At 33.5% G+C, this 22,602-nt stretch overlaps 1 protein-coding gene across 3 annotated transcripts in view; it reads right to left on the reverse strand.

The window, feature by feature from the left end:
• The window catches only part of XRN1 (5'-3' exoribonuclease 1), a 96,433-nt gene that overhangs the window by 60,381 nt on the left and 13,450 nt on the right, over positions 1-22,602 (reverse strand). For all 3 annotated transcript variants that reach the window (XM_044670836.1, XM_044670837.1, XM_044670838.1), the window contains exons 3-14: positions 15,165-15,262; positions 13,874-13,983; positions 13,673-13,783; positions 10,254-10,336; positions 8,588-8,675; positions 8,334-8,502; positions 7,166-7,233; positions 6,741-6,875; positions 4,159-4,225; positions 3,880-3,985; positions 1,699-1,788; positions 903-1,059 (exon numbers count right to left, since the gene is read on the reverse strand). In XM_044670836.1, coding sequence (XP_044526771.1) covers positions 903-1,059; positions 1,699-1,788; positions 3,880-3,985; positions 4,159-4,225; positions 6,741-6,875; positions 7,166-7,233; positions 8,334-8,502; positions 8,588-8,675; positions 10,254-10,336; positions 13,673-13,783; positions 13,874-13,983; positions 15,165-15,262 — 1,282 coding nt within the window. The remainder of the gene's footprint in view (positions 1-902; positions 1,060-1,698; positions 1,789-3,879; positions 3,986-4,158; positions 4,226-6,740; positions 6,876-7,165; positions 7,234-8,333; positions 8,503-8,587; positions 8,676-10,253; positions 10,337-13,672; positions 13,784-13,873; positions 13,984-15,164; positions 15,263-22,602) is intronic.

Raw genomic sequence — 22,602 nt, forward strand, 5'->3', positions numbered from 1 at the left:
TGACAAAGGTTCATAGTGAGAGTGTAGCTCAGAGATTTAGAACGGGAAGGTACCCAGAGTAGAAAAAAAATCTGAGTGCATAGGATTAAATGACTTGGCCAAAGTAAAAAAAGAGCAATTAGTTAGCTGGGGTTAATGACAAGGTTCTCAGATTCCCCTACATGAACCATAGGGAAGATGCTGGATAACTACAGAGGAAGGATGAGATAGGAAGAAAGGAATAGTAAGTTGGAATACAAATTAATGAAGGCTCTGGCAATATTCAATTGGAACAATGAAAGTTGTACAGGGGAGTCATTTTTTTTAAATCACATATTGCAAAAGTCTTGCTTAAAATGTTGTGTGAAGGCCTATTTCTCAGGTAACAGTAACTCTTGCTTTCCTTTCCTGGGGATTTATCATAATCTTGATATCATGAAAGGGCATTGGAGTAGGAGTTAAAAAGTACTCCTGGGTTCTCTTCCTAGCTCTGCCACTTCTTGGGCATATGTAAGATCAAAGGACATCAGTGTTATCACTTAACCTAATTACTTTGTTTTGTCAAAGTAGAAACAGCAAAGTTATAATCGTAATAAGTAGCAAGACAAGAACCAGTGCTCTGTACTTTATATTTATTCTATCTCTAAGCCTTTATATACTCTTGTGAAATCTAGAGTTAATAACATTTTCTGCATTGGTGGAAGAAGAGCCCATACCTACACAATCTTATCTTTTTGAAGTACTGAATTATTATTGCTCTGCTTAGCATTTAAACTTGAGCCAAACATTTAACATAACTACTTTATGGATCTATAATCTCATTCATGAGATTTATGCAACCACTTTTCTAGTTTTAATGATGAATTAACCAAAATTTGCAAGAACCAAGTAATAGATAAAATATCTTCAATTCTAAAACCTACCTGGTAGCACCCTGGAAGCAAATCCTTGCTGGCTGCAGGCAGGACAGCAAGAAGTTGTTCAAATGGCATGAAAGGTTTTCCCAATTCAAATTGAATTTTGAGTTCACTAATGTTGCGAATATCTGACAGATAAGGGGCATAATGGTAAGGGTAAAACCTATAAAACAAAAATTATTTGTTTAATGAGAAACCTTAAGAGACTGAATCAAGATAATACAATCTATTTTTAATAAAATTACATAGCATATAAATAATAATAAATTTTTTAATTATGTTTTGTCTTGGGAGTCAGATACTAAGATTATATAAACCTCTCAAGAATAGGAAAAAAGTAATTTTTTCTTATAAGAAAAAGCAAATTAAAGATTTCCTTTTCAGTGTGGATTTGGGGGAGGCTCTGAAAGGTTCAAAAACAATCAGGACAATTACTTCCATACAAATGCATTTCTACAAAAGATGCAAGTAAAATGTCAATTTTAATGAACTTCAAATTAATTTAATTTTCCTTTTTTAAAAGTGTCTTGAATATAGTAAGAAAAATAATATCGCCTATCTCTTGGGTCTTTGTAGATAGTTACACAGAACTCTCTGAAGTATCTGTTTTTCAACTAAACTTATTTTTACATATTCCACTTGAAAAGTTACCATAAATAAAAAAGTATACAAAAGAAAATTCTGAACAGTAATTATCAAAAGAAAACATAACATAAAAATTCTGGCATCATGGAATTTTAAGACAGATAAATTATTAGAGATCTATAATCATTTCATTTTCCAGATAAGGCAAAACTCTTACCAACTCCAGGACTGAACTCCATGGTAGTAGTAGTGCAGAATCCATTGTATTGCCTGCACGTAACATTCAGCTTGGTCAGCAAGAAAGTCACTGGAAATGGAAAGAGTTACATGGCTATTTCTCCCTTTCTCAAAGACTGCACAGTTTTTAGAACTCCTGCAATACTTAAGACTTCCAGAGAACTTTAAGAATGTGTCTACATGGGCCACCTTCACCCTCTGACATTGCTCTAAGCTTTGTTTGACAAACTGGCAATTTTCTCATACCTAGTTATCTACATAGGCTTCTTATGGCCATCCTAGGACTGTAATAACCCACATTTTAACAACACTTTACAATGGACATAGTCCATTTCCTAACAAAATATCTGTGGTAAATTGTACTTATGAATCTTACCACAATCTTTTAAATAATAGCTAACATATGGATGGTGTTTTTTTAAGGCTTAAAAAGCATTTTATATCTATTATCATATTTGATAAAAAACCTTAGGATCAGAGAGAAAACTTGGCCAACATCAGGCAATTAGTGTTTAGAACTGGAAAACAATCTCAGGTCTTTTGATTCTAGATCCAGAACTCATGCTACTATGCCATGTTGCTCCATGAGGTCAGGAATCTGGCTTATTTGTTGAAATTTTGTAACTTGCCCCACACTTAGAACAGTATTCTGCATACAACTAATGCCTAATAAATATTTACTGAATTGAATTGACCAGTTAAGAAAAAAATTGATTACATTTAGCCTGTATTGTAAACATGAGCAGTTTGACTATGATCATTAGGTCAGTCACAAAGTCAGTTACATATTAAAAAAACAACAAAAACATCAATTTTCATAAAAGTCAAACTTGTAAATTCAGTCATTGTCTTCTATTTTAAATCTGAGGACCAAACAAAATTGTTCCCAAATGAAGAAATCATACTTTCAGCCTAGGAGGAAAGAAGAATGAATCCTTGGTGAGGGAGCTTAAACTATCAGTTATGCTTTCTACATAGTCTTCTCAAATTATTATAGTCCCTGCCTTCCTCAAAGATCAGTTCCCATTACTCTAGGTTTTCTGTCTGTAAAAGACAAAATAAAGAGAAAATTCTGAGTTAAAATCAAAATGACTCTTTGTTTCTGTCATGCACATTAGTTCTATAGCACATCTGGCATGTACACAAGTCTTAAAGTCATGCTATGATTTCCTTTGATGCAGGGAGAAGGAAGAACAGACGAGATTACAACATCTACCAACTTATATATGGAATTCTGACACATAGATACTATGTCAAATGCAGTTTTTACATCTATTACTAGGGACCTAACTTAATGCCTATCTCCTGCAAAGCTTTCATTGTGCAGATGAGGAACCTGAAGGCCAAGAAGCTTGAGGAACCTTTCAGTAGATGCATGTCACATCTGGAGGGACTAAAATGTGATTGGGAAATGCTTAACAAATAAAAATACAAATCACATAATGCTAATTTGTGGTTTCCTGGGTCAAAATGGTCAAAATAAGGAGGCAAGGATCATTTCTATTTGAGTTTGACATGGCTTTGTTAAGCTATGTAAGCATCAGAGGAGGGCTTTGAAATCAGGTCACTCAAATTGAGAGCCAGAGCTCTTTTCCACTGTACCTCTAGACCAAGAACCAAAGATTGCAGTATTGATGATAGAATAAAGCACCAAATGGGAAGGTGTATTATTACTTTCCTTCTATTTTCTCAAGGTCAATTCAATTAAAGCTTAATTGATCTACTCCAACTTTTGGTGATGTGTATACAGACTAAATAAAGGACAAGAGCATATTCTCCTACAAAGAATTCTTAAGAAGTCTGGTTTTGTGTCTAGTTCCAAGATGGACACAGATAGTTATAAAACAAAATTATATTTTGGGGATATTCTGAATCAAGGGTGACCTGAGATTATGACTAGATAAATCTTTGAGACTACTATAAAGTGTATTCCTTTAGGGGTAAGTGCATGAAGAGATTGATGGTGGTAGGGTGCTTCAGTTATATCTTATCTATGAAACATTTGATGACATATGCCAAAATTATTTACTGCTACAGTTGTGAAACATATTAATATTTTGGAGATTCAAAAATGTTCTCCTATAGAATTCCAAGCATTATAAATGTGCAGCTTTTGAAGGGATCCCAGTTTTCGTTCATGGAAATCATGAAAGGTACTTACTCTGAAACAATTTCTACCCCCATCTTTGTCATGTAATATGTTCTTTTGTACTGTCTAAATTCTGTTTCAAAGAGATCGTCATCTTCAGGTTCATCTTCTATGACATCTGAAACAAAGCCAGGAGAATGATGATATATCAGCTCAAAAACTAGTTATAAAAATTTCCCACCTTCCCTAATATTATTAAATCATTTTCTTTGGATGCTCATACAAAAAGAATTGTAAGAGATATGTTTTGCAGAAATGGAGTATAAATATAAGGGATAATTTTTTGCTCACTCTTTGAAGCCATCACTTCTTCTTTAGTTTTGTCTAAAGCAGCCAAACATATAGAGTTTTCCTGGCCCTAAAACATAAAAAAAGGACACAAAAGTAACAAAAGTATATATTTCAAAGATTTAATAAGAACAATACTGCTAAAAGTATATTAAATAATACTTAAATGGCATTTTAAAACCATATGGTACTTTCTATTAATATAAAATGAAGGAGGCAGCTACGTGGTTCAGTGGATTGAGAAGATGAGATTTGGGTACAAATCTAAACTCAGACATTTCCTAGTGGAATGACACTAGGCAAGTCACCTAGCTTCCACTGCCTAGCTCTTACTGCTCTTCTGTCTTGGAATCAATACACAGTACATATATGTGTGTAAAATGCATTGGTTTATCTATTATCAGTACTTAAATTACACTCTTCTATAGGGTATAAGAAATAACAGGAAAATCCAAAGATAACTGAGGATTTCATAAACAAAGCCTCTAATTTTCCATTTTCCTGCTTTTTCTTTTTCTATTATTTTCACACATCCTTAATGGTGGTGTAGGGCCAATGCTGATGCGTTCCCTGCTCCCTAATATTTTGTCTTCATCATTTAAAAACAAACAGCAAATAAAAATGCAAAATCAGAAAAGATCTTTGTTTCAACAGCTATTTCTATACTAGCAAAGCAAAATATATTAGTACAAATTGTCAGTTCTGAAAAAAAATTTATAAAATAATGTTATCTTTGAAACTTGGCAAATATAGTATGAACTATATATATTACAGGCTGATAAAAATTTCTAATCAGGAGGCACAGAGAAACCTTTCTAAGCCTTTGTCTGGTAGTGTTCCATTTTTTTGCTCCATCTCTAAAATACTTCATGATTAAACTCAACTTTCTCATGTTCTTCACTACTTACTAGTAGTCTATTAATGATGAGGATGATGATACTGATAGCTTACTATTTACCAAGCATTGTGCTAAACATGTTACTAAGATTAAATAATTTCTGCTCTACTTCACTGATCTCAAATCCACTAACCTCAAGATTAGTGATGACAAGGCAAGAGGAGGAGGTAGTGAACCTAAGGGTCACTTCACCAGAAACTTCGGGGGCCTCAGTGCCCTCTGTGACATTGAAAAAAAGTAAATAACAAGATAGAGTGCAGTTGTGGATAGAGTAGACTCTAAGAGCAGATAGCTCTGAGGTACAAGCTATCAAAAACGTCAAGTTTTACTATGAAACAGTTTATTGTGGCAAAACAGTCAAATGCTGAAGGGTATGAATTGTTTGGGGCTTGTTTAGTAACTAACAATTTTTGGTATAATCATTATCAGAAAGTGACTGATTAATTTGATAATATTATGGTGGTTGTTTTTATACGGTATTTATCATTCCAAGGTAAAGATTAAAAAAACCTCAAAAGTAAAGGGTCTTGAAAATATTTTGTGGTGATACTTTTTTACAAATAGAAAAAAAGAAACTTTTTGACTATATATTTCTGACATAAGAGTGGGCTGAGCTGAAGAGCTATAGTCAATACCACTATGTATTTTCAAGATGGCTACATGTAAGAAATTGAGAATTGTGTGGTACAGACACACTACGTTATAAAGCTACATATATTATTTAAAATGACATAATATCTATGAAGTGCTTTGTAAACCTCAGAGTGCTAGCTAGGTAGACCGAGATAGAGGGCCCCATGGAGATGAAAATCCAATAGAACTTTCTCCCTAGGTTGAGAAGAGAGGATGACATCAAAGTAGGGAAAGGGCAACAGATTAAAGATGCAACTCATCAACTTCCTTAGGAACTACTTTCCCAATCACAGGCATATAAGAGCAGTATAGTCCAAAGATAAAAAGTTTCATGTTTAACTTTCTTTCACTATGTACACAGAAATGTTAATCTTATTTGGCATTTAATTTTATTATAAAAACAAGAACTGATGTAAAGGGCTGTTCTAGTATACCCTACTTTAAAGATATACTAAAATTACTAAAAAGTATTATATAAAGTATTACACACACACACACACACACACACACACACACACACACACACACTAAAATTACTAAAAAGATATACTAAAAAATAGAACATTCACCAAAGGAGTTCTGTATACAAGGTATGAGAAGAACAGTCCCTGCCCCCAAGGGCTTATATTCTACTGAAAGTAATTAGGAGACCCATGTACACAAACGAGTGTGACATGATGGGGAGTGAAGACAAGAACAGACAGAATGCTCCATCAATATTTAATGCTATCAGCAGGTCAGAGAAGGTTAATTAGATCATTATCTGAGTTCAGAAATATAGAAAATATGAGATGACTATATGAATATGAGCTGGGATTTGGAGGAAAGAAGAAGCAAGATCAAAAGACTTGGAGACAAATTATCTTAGAAGATCAGAAAGGATATGAAGAAAGCAAAGGATTTATAAGGGGGAAGAGGGGATTTGAGTAATTTTTTACATTCATTAACTGGAAGAAATGTAAAGGAAGAACTAAGAAAATCCTAATAACCAGAAGGAAATGAGAATGAATTTTATAATTACAATTGAAAATTAAAAAAGATAACTTCTACTAGCCTTTAGTTTCTTTTGTTTGTAGTTCTTTGCTTCCTCTGCTGCAATACCGGCTGCTTCATTGAGGTATTTATTGCCGACTTTGCTTTCAAACCATTTCAAGTCAACAAAAACTTCACTGAAGTGTTCACGATCAAACTGTACAAAAAGATTTTAGTTTAACTTAAAATAACCATTGGGGGGAAGGGATTCTAATGTGAAGTGTTGCTTATATTGTCAGACACAGCTACTTTATCATTTGGGCTTTGCTGTTTTTTTGTTACAAGAAATGATTTAATTGGGAAAGTATATTGAGAAATAACTTGTGGAAAAATAAAGTCACATTACCAGTCACTAGTAACTAGAGCTATTATGCACACCTTATCATTCCTATTATTTGTTATTCAACAGAGGATTCCTTTGCTGATTTAATAAACAAAATTACTTACATCAGACAGTTTTATGAGATATTTCTCAAACCGAGGTAAGTTGAGATGGCCATTTTCATTAATATAACCTAAAGACAAAAAAAATTATATTAAAATCCAAAGATATTTGTGTTTTTCAAAAATTCCCCTAAATATCTCTCTCTCTCTCTCGCACGCACACACGCACACACACAAAATGAGTAATGAATGGATCAAGGTTGGTATAGTGGAAAAACCAGTGATTTTTTGAGGGGTGGGAAAGGCTGGGCTCAATTTTTGGTTCTGTTGCTACTGCTACTGCTACTGCTACTTATGTGAAGCTGGGGACATCATTTTACTGTTTTGTGTTAAGTTTCATTTTTTTTTCTTTTGTCTTTGTTTCCCCAGGGCCTAACACAATGCTTGGCTTAACATGGGCTTAACATTTATAGAATAATATATAAAATGGTAACTTGGAATTATTGAGCTTTATAAGGTCTATTCTAATTCTAAAATCCAAGGCTCCCTAAGGGATATATTAACATTCAAATTATTAATTTTATAATGAAAACAATCAGTTTAGATCTATGCTATTACCCTAGTTTCTATGCATACATATGATATAAACGAAGGAAAAAATACAGGCCCATACAATCATCACTAATAATGCATCTATGTAAATAATAATAATATTAAGGTAGAACATAAAACATTTAATTATTAAAATCTTAATTTACTGTGGCTGGCTACTTTGTCTTGGCTTCATCTCTGCTTGATCTACCTTTTTCTCTTTGTTGGCCCTTGGTTGCAATGTTCCATTTCTTTTTCTTTTCTGTAAAATCTTTGATCCATAGTCATATTGTTTCCTACTCATTAAGAAGGCCAGGATTTTTACCGTATTTATGCTTAATTAAGTTACATTATAGCAATTTCTGTTAGTTCTCTTAACATATACTTCACCAACTTTAAACAGCAAATGTCAGGAGTTACATTGGCTATTAAGGAGGCCTTTTAACTTTATCTTCACTATTCATAAAGTGGTTATAGGCTTAACAGTGTGCTGTAGAATATGTGAACTCAGGATTTATTACCTGGACTCACAAGAAACCCATCTTCTTTCCTGATCAACCATTCACAAAAGCTACCTAATAAAACTGGGTACTATTTTTAGTGCGTAAAAAAGTTAAATTAATTGTTTAAGATTTCTTACCACCAAGTTCTGGCAAGACAGTCATATATGTTCTATAAAGAAGAGGCAGTGCATCATGATTGATATGCAAATGAGGTAGATGAGGAATAAAATCATTGCCAACAAGAAATCCCATTAAAATCCAATCGTCTATTATCCTTTCTATGTCATATTTAAAGGAAATCTTGTCCTATTGTAAAATGGAGAAAAAAATAAATACCACAAAAAATTCTACACATGAGTTTTTTTTAGCACCTGGCTAGTGTGATATTTACCTTTAATGCAGAAAACTCATAGTCAATATATTCTCTCATTAAAGATAAATGTAGGAGGTGAAATGTTGTTTCTTCTGGTGCACATACTCTGAAAATTAGTCAAGATATGCCAAAATTACCAATCAAGAATATAGTAAGAATTTTATTCAAGTTATATAGTCATTATGATAATGTTATAGATAAAAGCAAAATACGTTTTACAACGGTAAAAATCAGAATGAAGTTAAAAAATATTACTAGCAACTTGTGTTCTATAGTAGAAAAGTCCTTCTGACTTAAAAAAACTATTATTAAAAAATGATTCTTAAATACTTGATTTAAAACAGAAACATTTTAGAAGCCCAACATTCCTAATTGGGATAATGATCTAGTCAAGGTTGTCAAACAGCAACAAAGAGAGGAAAAATGGCTAGGAACTCCTAACATGCTAAATCAGGGTTATAACAGAGACAATAGTGCAATTCTTCCTTTTACCACTCCTTATCCTGAAATGAAGGTTGTATATTTTTAGTCTAATAGAAAATTACTGGTTTAACTCCAAGTATGACAAAAGGGGCAGCTAGATGGTGCAGTAGACAAGAGTACCAGGCCTGGAGACAGGAAGATTCATCTTCCTGAATTAAAATCTGGCCTTAGACATTATTACTTTTGTCACCCAGGGCAAGTCACCTAACCCTATAGGACTCAAGTTTTCTCATCTGTAAAATAAGCTGGAAAAGGAAATGGCAAACCACTCTGGTAACTTTGCCAAGAAAATCCCAAATGGGTTCACAAAGAGTTGGATACCAATGAAAAATGCCTCAACAACAAATGATGAGGGAAGGAGAGAAAACTATGGCAAAGCTTTCCACTACTGCTTGGTCATCACCAGAAATCTGAAAGCCAAGGAAGAGGTCAGTTGTCTATTAGTAAAAAAGCTTCTAATCTTTGATCTGTGTTAAAAGGGAGGAACATAGGTAATTATATAAAGTGAAGCCACATTAAAAGAGTTCCAATAATTGATGATTTATAATTATTCAAACAGGATGAAGGTTCATTATCTTTGCATTTGAATGATCTATTATATGCCTAGTACTTGAGGAGCTACAAAGACTATAGTAGAAGGTATCTCTAATGTAAAAGAACTGATAATCTCATTGAGAAAAAAAAACAACCTAAAAGATATGTAACAACTGTAGAGTGGTATAATACAGTGTTTTAAAGCTAGTTTCAGTGATGTCTTGACTCTTTTTGGGGATCTTCCTGGCAAAGATATTAGGATAGTTTGCCATTTCCTTCTCCAAAACATTTTATAGATGAGGAACTGAAGCAAATAGGGTAGTGACTTGCCCAGGGTCACACAGTTAGTCTGAGTCCAGATTTGAACTCAGGAAGATGAGTCTTCCTGACTTCAGGCCTAGCTTTATCCACTGTGCCACCAACCTGCCCCAGATGCAAGATGCTAAAGCTGAAAATTGCACTAAGGATTTGGATATAGGCACTTAATTTTTATTGGGGAAGGTAGTGGTGCTGGGAATGGGAACCAACAAAGGAAACAATAAGCCTTATTTTTCTTTTACCCTCTGAATAAATTAAATGATAACAAATTTTCCTTGAACAGTACTGTCTTCTTTGATTGCATGGTCCTAAGTTCCCAGGGCATATACTTTCCCAAGGCATTATTTACCTTTGTGTTTTCTTGCCACCAAATCGGACCTCCTCTCTTAAAAGAGAGAAATGTGACTCATGACTTGTTAATCCAAGCATAATCTGTGGAAAAAGGATTTAAGAGATGTTTCTATTCAATAGTTTATAAAAGGTCCAATTTTTTACTATGAACATTTATTTAAAAAACATTTATGTACATATATTTTAGATTATGCATGGTATTTATTAATGCATAAAATGTTATAAAGTGGGATTGTTATAGCCAGATTTTAAAAGGTATCCTTTTGTATAATGTATGATGGCCATAAAGAGTGATAAACTGTTTTTTTTTAGTCAATGTAAAAAGTCATTTATGTAATTTAAGGCAGCAATGTCCATATGATACTTAAGAGATTTATAGAAGTTTCTCTTTTCAGCTCTTTCACCTTCTATGGCTTTTCACATTATTCAATGTCTAAGGCTATAGAATTGATAGGAGAATAGAAAAGAGGATTTCATCCGGTCTCTTCAGTCTTAATGGGTGATGTCAGATTTGGGATGCCCCAACTCTTTTTAATCAATACTAGGAATGTTTCTTTTAGGTACTAAGTTTTTCTCCCTTATTTATTTATTTCAAAACTTTGCTAGCTATCTAGCTGGAAGCACTAAATTACCTGAATCCAATCCCTAGCTTTATACCTAATACCTAACTGCCCATCTCTCTTTTGCTAGCTTTTCTTGGGTGCTTTGCACCCTCTTCTCTTCTCCCTCTCTGCCAATACATACCCTACATCAAAGGGAAGAGTAGGAAAAAAGAACTATCAAGTACAATGAACATATTCCCAATTAACCATAAAATGGGATGATGATAAAAGTAATAATAGCTTACATTTTTGGACCACTTTAAAGTTAAAAAATATTTTTCTCCCAAAAACCTTGTGAGGTAGATCATCCAAATTGTGGCTCAGACAGGTGAAGGGATTTGCTAGGGGGTGCCTGAGTGCACAGAACACCAGACCTGGAGTCAGGAAGACCCAAGCTCAAAGGTAGCCTCAGATACTTGCTGGTTGTGTGACCCTGTAAAGAACTGTAAAATGGGGATAAAAATAGCACCAATTTCTGAAGGGTTGCTTTGAGGATTGAATGAGATATTTGTAAAGTGCTCTGCAAACCTTAAAGTGCTATATAAATGCTATTATTACTACCAGGGCCCCATGTAAAGGAATCAGAGCCTGGCCTTGAACTTATCTTTGGATTCCAAGGTCATATGTCTTCACACAACACCATGATGATTCAAACTAGTTCCTGATCTAAGTTCACAAGAAACGTCTTTCATTGTAGAAACTCCTATAATATTCAAGAGAAGGGACTCTTCTAGAGCCTAGGATACCCACCCTAGGATTCTGAGGGACTTTGTGACACTAGGAGAGGGAATTTTCAGCACTGTGGTCCAATCACCATCTGCCTTTCCAGTTAATTTAGAGTCATGAAGCTCATGGTTTTCAACACAGATGATCAATGACTCATTAAGGTGGCTAAAAAGAATAGCTGTATACTGGGGAAATGGTTCCAAATTCTCATTTCCTTTACTTTTTACAGTATTTAGAGTACTTCATCAGTAACCTGCTTGGGATTGCTCCCCAAGCACTCAAGTTGTGGTGGTTACAATGAACTGGTCTAATGGAATATAAGTGCTGGCAGGATCTATAATGCTAGAAATTCTTTGGGTAAGAACCAGCAAAAGCCTGGGTCTGCTTTCCAAGGAACAGCTTAACCAAGTATGGAGGGGATTCACCACCAGTTGTGTAGTCCCTTGTGGGGAATTAGGATGAATTTTTTGGTCATGGTAGCCCATGAAACAAAGAAAAACATAAAATGACCTTTAGTCTTGTTGTAAGCCTCATCTACTTCTTGATTGAGAAGGGAGAAGGCGCCAAAGACAACACACTCAGTTTTAAAATGGTCTATAAAGAACTATTAATTTAGTTCTAGATACTCTAAATGTAAGATACAGTGACCAATAAATGTACATACACCTGAAGGAACTGAATCATACCAATCTTGACATTCTTGCTATAAATGTAACCAGAGGACAAAAGGAAATTGGGGCTAAATGGAAAGATGGATTATAGGTTCTAACTGGAGAGTTAAATAAAGGATCTGACAATATTTATCATTCTTCCTAATGCAACAAGAAACATCATTTTATGAGTCATTTGGTCACCTTGTGTTGAAATGCTTCTGAAAATTACTTGAGGAAAAAAATGAGTATAATTATACTTCTTCACCAAAATCTATTGTAGTGAATGAAGTGGTAGAGAAATTCTATGAAGAATTCAGCAAGAACTTCCCAATTAAATTAACAAACATTTTAAGAGAAAGGATAGGTTGAGAAATGCAGAGTAAGGAATGAGAGGCCAAAGATGCAGAGACTACACAGAAATCTCATGCCCGGAAATCATGAATATTTTCTTTAATAAAATATGTAATGGGAAGTAACATCACATCAGCCAAAAAGAAACATTCTATTTTAACAAAGTAGAAAATAAGAGTACTATGTTTATAGGTGTAGGACTCATTCTTGAAACAGCTATGTAGTCAGACCATCAATTTGTTAAAATAAAAAGGTCAAAAGTAATATGAAACTAGAGGAATGAAAATGAGAAAAAAATATGGCATACAATTAAACAAGATACAGATGCTAAAAATGGGAAATGGAAACTAGTAATGTTATATGATTCTGAATCAGTCTGCTACAGCCTCAAAAGAAGTAAACTAAGGAGCACCAGTACTGTGTGATAAAGTTGCAACATAGTACAAATAAAGAACTATGCAGAAGTAGTATAATGTTATAATATCCATGTAAAATAGAAAACTAAGCATTTACTATGCACAAGGCATTGGAAATAAAAATATGGAAATGAGAAAGTCCTGGCTCTTCAACAAAAAGAGACATCATTCATGCAGTAAGAGTGAGAGAGCTAATTGATGGAAAGTTTGTATGTCTTTCTTGTAATGTCAAGGGCATTTGAGAAATGCCTCTCTGAAGTGAAATTAAAGATACAGTCACATGAAGCAGGTAGGCATGAATGAGCTATGAGTCATATTGTTGGAATACTTACATTAATAAGGTCAAAGATCCAATGGAGTATATGCAAGGCGTTTTGTTATATGACAGGAACACAAAGAATAAAACCAAACCTATCCTAACCCCTTGAGCTAACATTCTAAGGTCAGACAGACATTATAGATTCTTGCTACCAAATCTCTTCTTTCTTCAATTAAGGAAAACCAACTACTTTTCCTAGTATTTAAGTAATTCCTTCTTTTGGAAGCTATACTTTCAGTGGGATCTCACCTATAAGCACTATGAAATTTACATATAAAACTTCTATTAATCACTTATACTATCAAAATCATTAGGAGAGTGGTAAATTTCAGCATCACGAATATATTTACCAAGTCAGCATCTAAACCATAAAGACAATGTCTGATGTTTGGATCATGATCTGGCTTTCCTTTCTCGGATCGGATAAATTCCATGATTTTGTGCTCTCCTTCTCCTGGAGTCTGAATATAAAGCCAAAAATAAATGTGGTAATATGCCATATTGTAGAAAATTACATTTAGAAAAATACTTCAGTCAAAAGACAAAATAACCTCATGGCCTGATAAGTAGATAGTAACTCCTTGCCATGACTTGTCTGAGGAAATCTTCATATTTACAAAATACTTCAGATGCTCATGTAATCTGGCCATAAATTCAGTCCCTGTTAAAAGAAAAAAAAGTCAAAACAAAAATCTTATCTAAGCCTTGTTTATAACCTCTGAGTGGCAAGGTACAGGATATATTTCTTGTGGTACCAAGATGGCAAGCATAAGTGATCAGCAGGGCCTCATGTATATATCAGAATACAAACTATGGCATACTTTTCCCTGGTAAACAGACGAATAATTTGGTATAACCTTTGCCTGATAAATGTTCCATCTCTTTATATTATCATTGAGACAAGGTACCCTAAGTTTAAGTCACTGTAAAACAGGAAAGGTAAAAGATATGTCTTTGTCATGACCATAGGCATTGACTTGAATAATGGCTGAAGAGTAGGGCTCTTCTGGGACAACAGAATATAATTTTGCTAATCATAATTTTGTATCGTTTCCTTTCAAGACTGTATTTTAAGAAAAGCAACTTCAAAAGTTGTAGAGAATCATCCCTGTTATTGCCACCATTTTTCTTATTTGTAGGATTGTTTCAGAGAATAGATCAGTGATGGCAAATTGGAAATGGAGTGCCAGGCCTCTGCCCCTCCCCCTTTACCCCACATAGAGGAGGAAGAAAGCACTCCCATTGGGCTGCTAGGTGGAGGGCAGGTGAGATGATGAACATTCTCAGTGAGTATAGAGAGAGAAAGGGGAGTGATCTGAGCACTCCCACTTTCCTCCAGCTCTGCTGCCCGTGAGCTGCCCACCTTACCCCCTCTGTGTGCTCCTATTGGCTGCTGGGCAGAGGGGTAGAGCATGTGAAAAAATATTATCAAACACAGTGAGGGGTGGGAGAGGGAGCAGCTCTGCCCAAGTCCCTCTGCTCTTCTAGTAATGAACTCTAGCAGGGGAGGAGGGGAGGGTGGCCACATGCCCACAGAGTACTCTGCATGCCATCTTTGGTGCCCATGCCATAGGTTTGCCATCATTGGAGTAGTGGAAGGTGACACTCGATTATAAAGAATCAGATACAAATGTGAATTATGTATGTGAATAATAGATTGAGTAATTTGGAAATTTAAGACTCTTATTTAGGAAACTGATCTCAAATAATACTTGATGTAACTGGGAAAATACAACAAATTGAACCCTTTGTCCAGGATGTAACAACTGAAGAATGAAATCTTTTTAAAATACTTGGCAATGAACATTTTAAACTTTCCTCAAAATTTCTAAATATATTTACCTGGTGTAATACAGTTGGAGTCAAATCTTGCTTCTGAGGGAAGAATTTCTCCCTTTTCTAAAGCTTTTTTGATTTTGTCCTCAGCCTCCTTTGCGGCCCTTAAAAGTTAAGGGGGAGGGGGGGGGGAAAGAAAAGGTGTTTTAAATATCCTGAGAAATGAAAATAATGGGCACTACTCAAAATAAATTTAAAAAAAATACTTAAAAAATGTTTCTTCCTGAACACCTAGAATAAAATTGATTATCCTTCTATACTTAAATTCTATGAATTTGACATTTTAAAACTTCAAAACTTGTATCTCTTGAAAAACATTTTAAATTGGAAAAAAAAGTAAAAACAAACCAAAAGATTTAATTTTTGATGGGACACAAGTAAATCAGTTTGAATACCTTATAAGAAGACAATTGAGTTGTAACATTGTAAATAGCCTATTCACTCCACAGCATCATAATTATACTTTAAATGAACTTTTAGAACTCCAGAAAATAACACTCAAGGCTTTTTAAAGCTTTTTTAAAGCTTTGATAGATTAAAGCTCTACTAAGACTTTTGTGATAGCCTATGCTAAACACATGAGAAGACAAGTGTTTTGATAAATTTCTAATAATGGCAAAATATGATTAAAGAATTCTCTTGTCCATCATTTCCTTTTACAAATATATTTCAAAATAAAAATCCAATAATACTTAATTACTTGATATTAAGATAATCTTTTTTTCCCTGAAACATTAAAATCACATGAATCCAGAAGAGAACTCTCTAGGACTAGTAAAGCCTGAGTATTCATTCCTCTGAGTACCTAGACCTCTATGTGACCAAGGACATTTACTTAGCTGGTCTCACTAGGCTTCAAATGAAAATTAAACTACCAGTATGGGGAAATATAATTAGATCTTTAAAAAAATCATCTAACCATATCATTTTGAGAACATCTCTAGAGCATAGAGAGCAAGTATCATACAACAGAGTATGGTGTAAAAGACGGAGCAATTGTGGTACATTAGCTCTATAACCATGGGCTAGTCATTTAATTTTTCTGAGCCTCTGTTCATGCTAGACTATGCTATGAGTTATAGAAAGGTTGTGATTTGGTTCAATGGAAGAAGTTTCCATGCCAAAAAAACCCTGAAGTCTTAATGTAATAAAATTTTTTTTAAATTTTATTAATATATTTTATTTCCAGGTATGTCAGCCCTTCTCCTCCCTCCCTGTATCACAGAAGGATTCATGTCTTTTATGTTTCCATTTTCCAGTTCATTCTCTGGAGGTGAATCTTTACAAGTTCTTCTAATATTAAATCTGAGGCTGTATATGACATTTTTTCTTGGTTCTACTTGTTTCACTCTTCATGATCTCATGTAGTTCTTGCCAATTTTTAGAAAATTAGCCTGCTCATTATTTGCTGTAAGAATTTCATTATAATCATATATCATAATTTGTTTGGCCATTTCTCAATTAACGGACATCTTGATTTCCAAAAAGGAGAGCTACTGTAAATACTTTGAAACATAAAAAGTTATTTTCCTTTTCACTTGATCTTCTTAGGAAACAGACTCAGAAATGGTATTGCTGGGTATACACAATTTTATAACTCTATGAGCATAATTTCAAATTGCTCTCCAAAATGGTTGGATTAGTTTACAGTTTTACAAACAGTGTATTAGTGTCCCTGTTTTCTCACATTCCCTCTAACATTTGTCATTTTACCCTTTTTTCATTTTAGCTAATACAATGGTGTGAGATGGTACCTTAGAATTGTTCTGGTTTTCGTTTCTCGAATCAGTAGTGATTTAGAGTAATTTTTTAAACATACCTACATATGACTTCTTCATCGAAAAATTGTTCATACCTTTTGTCCATTTATCAAGGGAGGGATGGCTCTTATTCTTATAAGTCTGACTAAAATTTCTATATATTTTAGAGATGAGACTTCAAATTCAAGATTATTTATGAAAAAAATTTCCCAATTTTCTGCTTTCTTAACATTTGTTTTATTTGTACAAAACCTTTTTAATGTACTCAAAATTATCCATTTTACATTTCATGATGCTCTCTATCTCTTTGCTAACTTATAATTCTTCTCCTATCCATAAATCTGATAGGCAATGTTTCCTGTTCTTCTAATTTGCATCTCCTTTTATGTCTAGATCACGTATCCATTTTGATCTTATCTTAGTGAATATTGTTAAGATATTGGTTTATATTTAGTTTTTGCCAAACTATTTTATAGTTGTCTCAGCAATATCCTAGATCTATACTTTTGTCAAATACAAAGTTATTATAATCTTTTACTTCTGTTTGTTGTAGGTCAATTCTCTTCCAATCATCTACCTTTTTATTTCTTAGCCAGTGCCAGATAGTTTATGATACAGTTGAAAATGCAGTACTAATAGAGCTCCTTCCTTATTATTTCAAAAAGTTAATTCTTTTGATATTCTTGATCTTTTTTCCTTCCAAAAGAATTTTGCTATAATTTTTTTCCAGCTCAATATAATTCTTAGGTTGGAATAGCATTGAATAAGTAGATTAGTTTAGATAGGATTGTTAATTATATAGGCTTTGCCCATTCATGAACAATTACTATTTCTCCAATTACTAGATCTGATTTTATTTGTGTAAAAAGTGTTTTATAATTATGTTTGTGTAGTTTCTGGGTTTATTTTGGCAGGTGTATTCCCAGGTATTTTATTCTATCTGTGATTATTTTAATTGGAGTATTTCTATCTCTTCTTGCAGGACTTTGTTAGTAATACATAAAAAATACTGATGATTTATGTGAGATTATTTAAGATCCTGCTACTTTATTAAAATTATTGAGTTTCAACTAACTTTTTAGTTGAATCTCTGATTTTCCACATATATTAATTCCATCTGTAAAATGAGATAATTTTACCACCTCTTTGCCCATTCTGATCTCTTCAATTTCTTTTCCTTCTCTCATTGCTATTGCTAGCATTTCTAATACTATGTCAAATAGTATTAGTGAAAATGGGCATCTTTGTTTCACTTCTGATCTTACTAAGAAGCATCTAGCTTATACCTGTTATAAATACTATTTGCTAATGTTTTTAGGTAGATGCTTTGTATCACTTTAAAAAATACACCATATACACCTATGCTTTCCAGTGTTTTTAATAGGAATGAGTATTGTACTTTGTCAGACTTTTTCTGCACTTATCCTTGATATATTGATGTAGCAAATGCATTAAGTAGTGTTACAGTCTTTCAGTAGCAAACACTTAGAAGTAGTGGACTTTAAAGTCAAAGTTCTACTGCTTTAATTCAGTCACTCATCTCCATGTGATCAATTACTAAATAAAAAATAAACATATCTTTGCTTCAATTTCTCATCTTATTTCTTATAAATTATGATGATCATCTGTTTAAATATTGGCTAAATAAAGTATATTTTATGGAATAATTTTCAATCAACTCATTTCAAGATGCACTTACACTGAATATGCCATGTTATTTAAGCCTTATATGGTGGCTTTCTTACTACAGTGAGTTTCAGCTGAGAAACAGGATTGGCGAAATAGTGGTGAATATACTACTTATGGTAATATTCCCCAAAGATTTAAATTACATTACTATTTAAAAGCTATAAATATACTCTATTTTAAGTTATCATGCATCAAATCAAGGTTAATTAAAAGCTAACAAAAATGTATGGTTGCCTTTCACTAAAGATAACATCTCAATGGTTGCAAAACAAACAAACAAACAAACCAACCCCCCCCCCCCAACCTACTTCATGTTACCAATATCTTCTATAATGATACTTTTATATAATATAAATTTTAAGAACTTGTAATTCATGTAAAATCAACATATTTAAGTGAATATCAGACATGAACTAAACTAACTTATCTTATTTCTTTTACCTGGGAATGTTAAAATGCTTTCTGAATGACATTAGAAAAGTTACTTTCTAATTAAAATTATTTCTCACAAGAAGGTGGAAATTTATATGCCTCTTTAGGTCAATTAAAATACTTAGAAATTTAGATAACAAGCATGAGAGATTCTAATGCAAAATTACAACTTGGAGCTCATAGGTATCACTGATACTTAAGAGGAATAAAATATGACTCTGGTACATTTTATTCAAAAGGAACGAGAACAGTGAAGGGAGTTAGGGGGAGTGTAGTGCTAGACTAGCACTGTCTATAATATATTCATACTGAGGAAATCAATGAACTACAGTGGAGAAACACGGCAGAAAGTATTTAGGTGAAGATTAATGGAGAGTGAAATATAGGGTGATTCAAAAAGAACTGAACACATTCAGAAATTATTATTCAATAACTAGGTCTTATATGAAGATGTAGGTAACTAGGAGGCAGAGTCTGATTGAAAGGTAGAACTGGAGTCAGAGATACTGAGGTTCAAATCTGGCATTAGGCACTTATTAGCTAGGTGATCCTGAGCAAGACAAGTTACTTAATATCTCTTAGTCTTAGTTTTCTCAACTGTAAAACAGGGAAAATAACTTGTATTAACCTCACAGGTTTGTTGTGAGGATAAAAGAAGTTAACATAGACGAAGCATTCTGCAAACCTTAGAATGCTATATAAATGTTAATTATTATTATTACTATCATAACATTAAGACCAATTTGTAAAGGAATTACTTAAAAGAAAACTAAGAAATTTAAAAGGCAATGTGTTAAAATAAAAATTTTCATGAATGCCACAATTTTGTGTATACTAGATGTTCCTATGTAATCTGACTACTAAGTAATAAATTTTTGAAAGTGTTCAATTATATTACCAGTAGAAGTGATTTGTCATGTATGTATATTGTAGTTCATCTGGGCAGAAAGAGAAAATAGATGAGGAGTTCAAGAAAAAGTTACAAGTCTCTGATATAGATGCATGATACAATTATACAGACATATATATACATGTATATAAATATATATAATCATACCACCTTGTAAGCATCAAAAACTTACAGGCCCCAGACCTAGTTATCAGTTATCTGAGGCAACTCCTACATTCTCCAATTACCTTAATGATAATTCCATCCTCTGAAATATGTAGGAAAAAAATAAGGGGAAATTTGAATCTGGTTATGATTCTCATTGATAGGGGAAAACTGATTAATGGAGTGAAAATGATGAGAAATGTGAGAGGAAGTGAACACTTTCTACTAGAGGAGAGCTGGTCAGTCTGATATGTGGCCTAGGTTTTGAGAGAACAGATTATAAAACATTCAGAAGAAAGCTAGGTAGAAAACCTTGGACTAAAGTTTTATAGGAGAAGTCAACTCATGTGAAATGGGAAAGTCAAGAATCAAATTCTGATGACACAAAGAGAAATAATTTGGAAGAGGAAGAAAAATAAGATTTGTCCTAAGACACTGAGGGAACTAAGAAAACGCAATACATTTAAGATTGGTACAGAAGATAGAAGCAAGAGAAGATAACAAGATGCAAGACCATGGCATATCACAGTGAAAAGTAGCAGGGGTACTAAAGATCAGAGGGCAGTAGGGTTGGGGGAGAAGCCAAGGACACCCAAAGGTAGCTGTTTAAATTACAACGGGGGGAAGAAGGCAGCTCAAAGAAAGACCAGGACTGTTCTGCAGGGTGGACAGAGCAGAGCTGCTTGATCTTTACTTTGTAGGGGTGGAGCCAAGATGGCAGAGTTAAATGAACATTTTGTTGAATGCTCCCAATATTCCCCTTGAAACAACTTAAAAAAGCACATCTGATAAAATTTTAAAAAGCATCACCAAAAAAAAGTCAGTGAATCATTTTTTTCAACTGAACACAGATGAAGATAGCAAAAGAGGTCTACAGACACTAGACTAGGGGCTGGTCAGGAGTCAGCAGTGGGATTTGGTGGCAGCAGGATAGTGGCAGCAAGAGCAATAACATTCCTGGGAATGCTCAGTGTCCAAAGACAGTAAGGTGATTCAGAAAGAAATTTTAGTGCTAATACTCGGCATAGGCCTGAGCATCATTTGGCAACTCCTCTGCCCATTACACAGTGGGTCATAGTTCCAGAATGGAAAGGAGTTTTTGGTTGCTAGTGAGCAAGGGCCCTACCTGGGTAAGGATCAGAATGCAGACCAGGAGGGCAGAGACCACATCTCTCCCTGGATCATACCACCTTGGAAGCATCAAAAACTTACAGGCCCCCAGACCTAGTTGTGAAAAAAGCAGGACATAAATGGTTGAAGCTCAGGACATACCTTACTTCCCTATCTTCCCACCAAAGTTAAGTAGAATCTAATTCTCATATAAAGTCCAAGTCACAAAAATGAGCAAATAACAGAAAAAGAATCAGTTGCTAAAAAGCTACTATGGTGAAACAATCTCAAAACACAAACTTAGAAGAGAATCACTTGAAAACAACTATGAGCAAAGCTTCAAAGAAAAAAGTAAATTGGACACAAGGTCAATAAGAGTTCCTAGAAAAAGCTAAAGTAAGATATTTTTAAAAGAGCAAAAAAAAAGTTTTTAAAAGTCATAATAGAAGAAATATTTAGGAAAAAAATTTAGGTAATGCAAGAAAATTATGTAAAGAGAATTAACAATTTGGTAGAAGAGGTACAAATAATAAGAAAATAAATCTTTAAAAATCAGAATTGCCGAAATGGTATAAAAGAAGTACAAATCCTCACTGAAAGGAAGATAATGAGACATCAGGAAACAATAAAGTAGAAGTCAAAGAATGAAAAAAAATGGAAGAAAATGGTAACTACCTTATAGGAAAAACAACTGACCTGGAAAAGAGATAATTTAAGAATTATGAGTTTACCTGAAGAACATGATAAAAAAAAAAAAAAAAAAAAAAAAAAAAAAAAAAAAAGAGAACCTAGATATCATAGTTCAAGAAATCATAAAGGAAAACTGCCCTTAGAAACAGTGGGCAAAACAGAAATTGAAAGAATCTACCAATTACCTCCTAAAAGAAATCCCAAAATGAAAACTTCCAGGAATAATTAGTCAAATTCCAAAGCTATAAGTCCACAAGAAAATAATATAAGCAGCCAGAAAGAAACAATTCAGATATTAAGGAGTCACATTTAGTATCACATGAGATTTAGTAGCTAACAGTATAAAAGTGAGAAGAGCTTGGAATATGACATTCTGGAAGGCAAAGGAACTAGGATTACAACCTACTGAGCAAAACTGAGTATAATCTTAGAGGGGAAAAGAAATAAGCATTTAATGATATTAGAATACTTTTAAGAATTCCTGATGAAAAGAAAGAACTGAATAGAAAATCTGACATTCAAACATAAAACTCAAGAGAAACATAAAAAAGTAAATATGAATGAGAAATCATAAGAAACTTAATAAGGTTAAATTGTTTATATTCCTTAATGGGAAGATGATATATGTAAACTGTGAAAACTTTCTTATCATTAGGGTAACTAGAAGGAGTCTACTTAGACAGAGGGCTTAGGGTAGACTATTCTATTG

This window comes from Gracilinanus agilis, chromosome 3 (assembly GCF_016433145.1).
Source record: "Gracilinanus agilis isolate LMUSP501 chromosome 3, AgileGrace, whole genome shotgun sequence".
Taxonomy (NCBI): Eukaryota; Metazoa; Chordata; class Mammalia; order Didelphimorphia; family Didelphidae; genus Gracilinanus; species Gracilinanus agilis.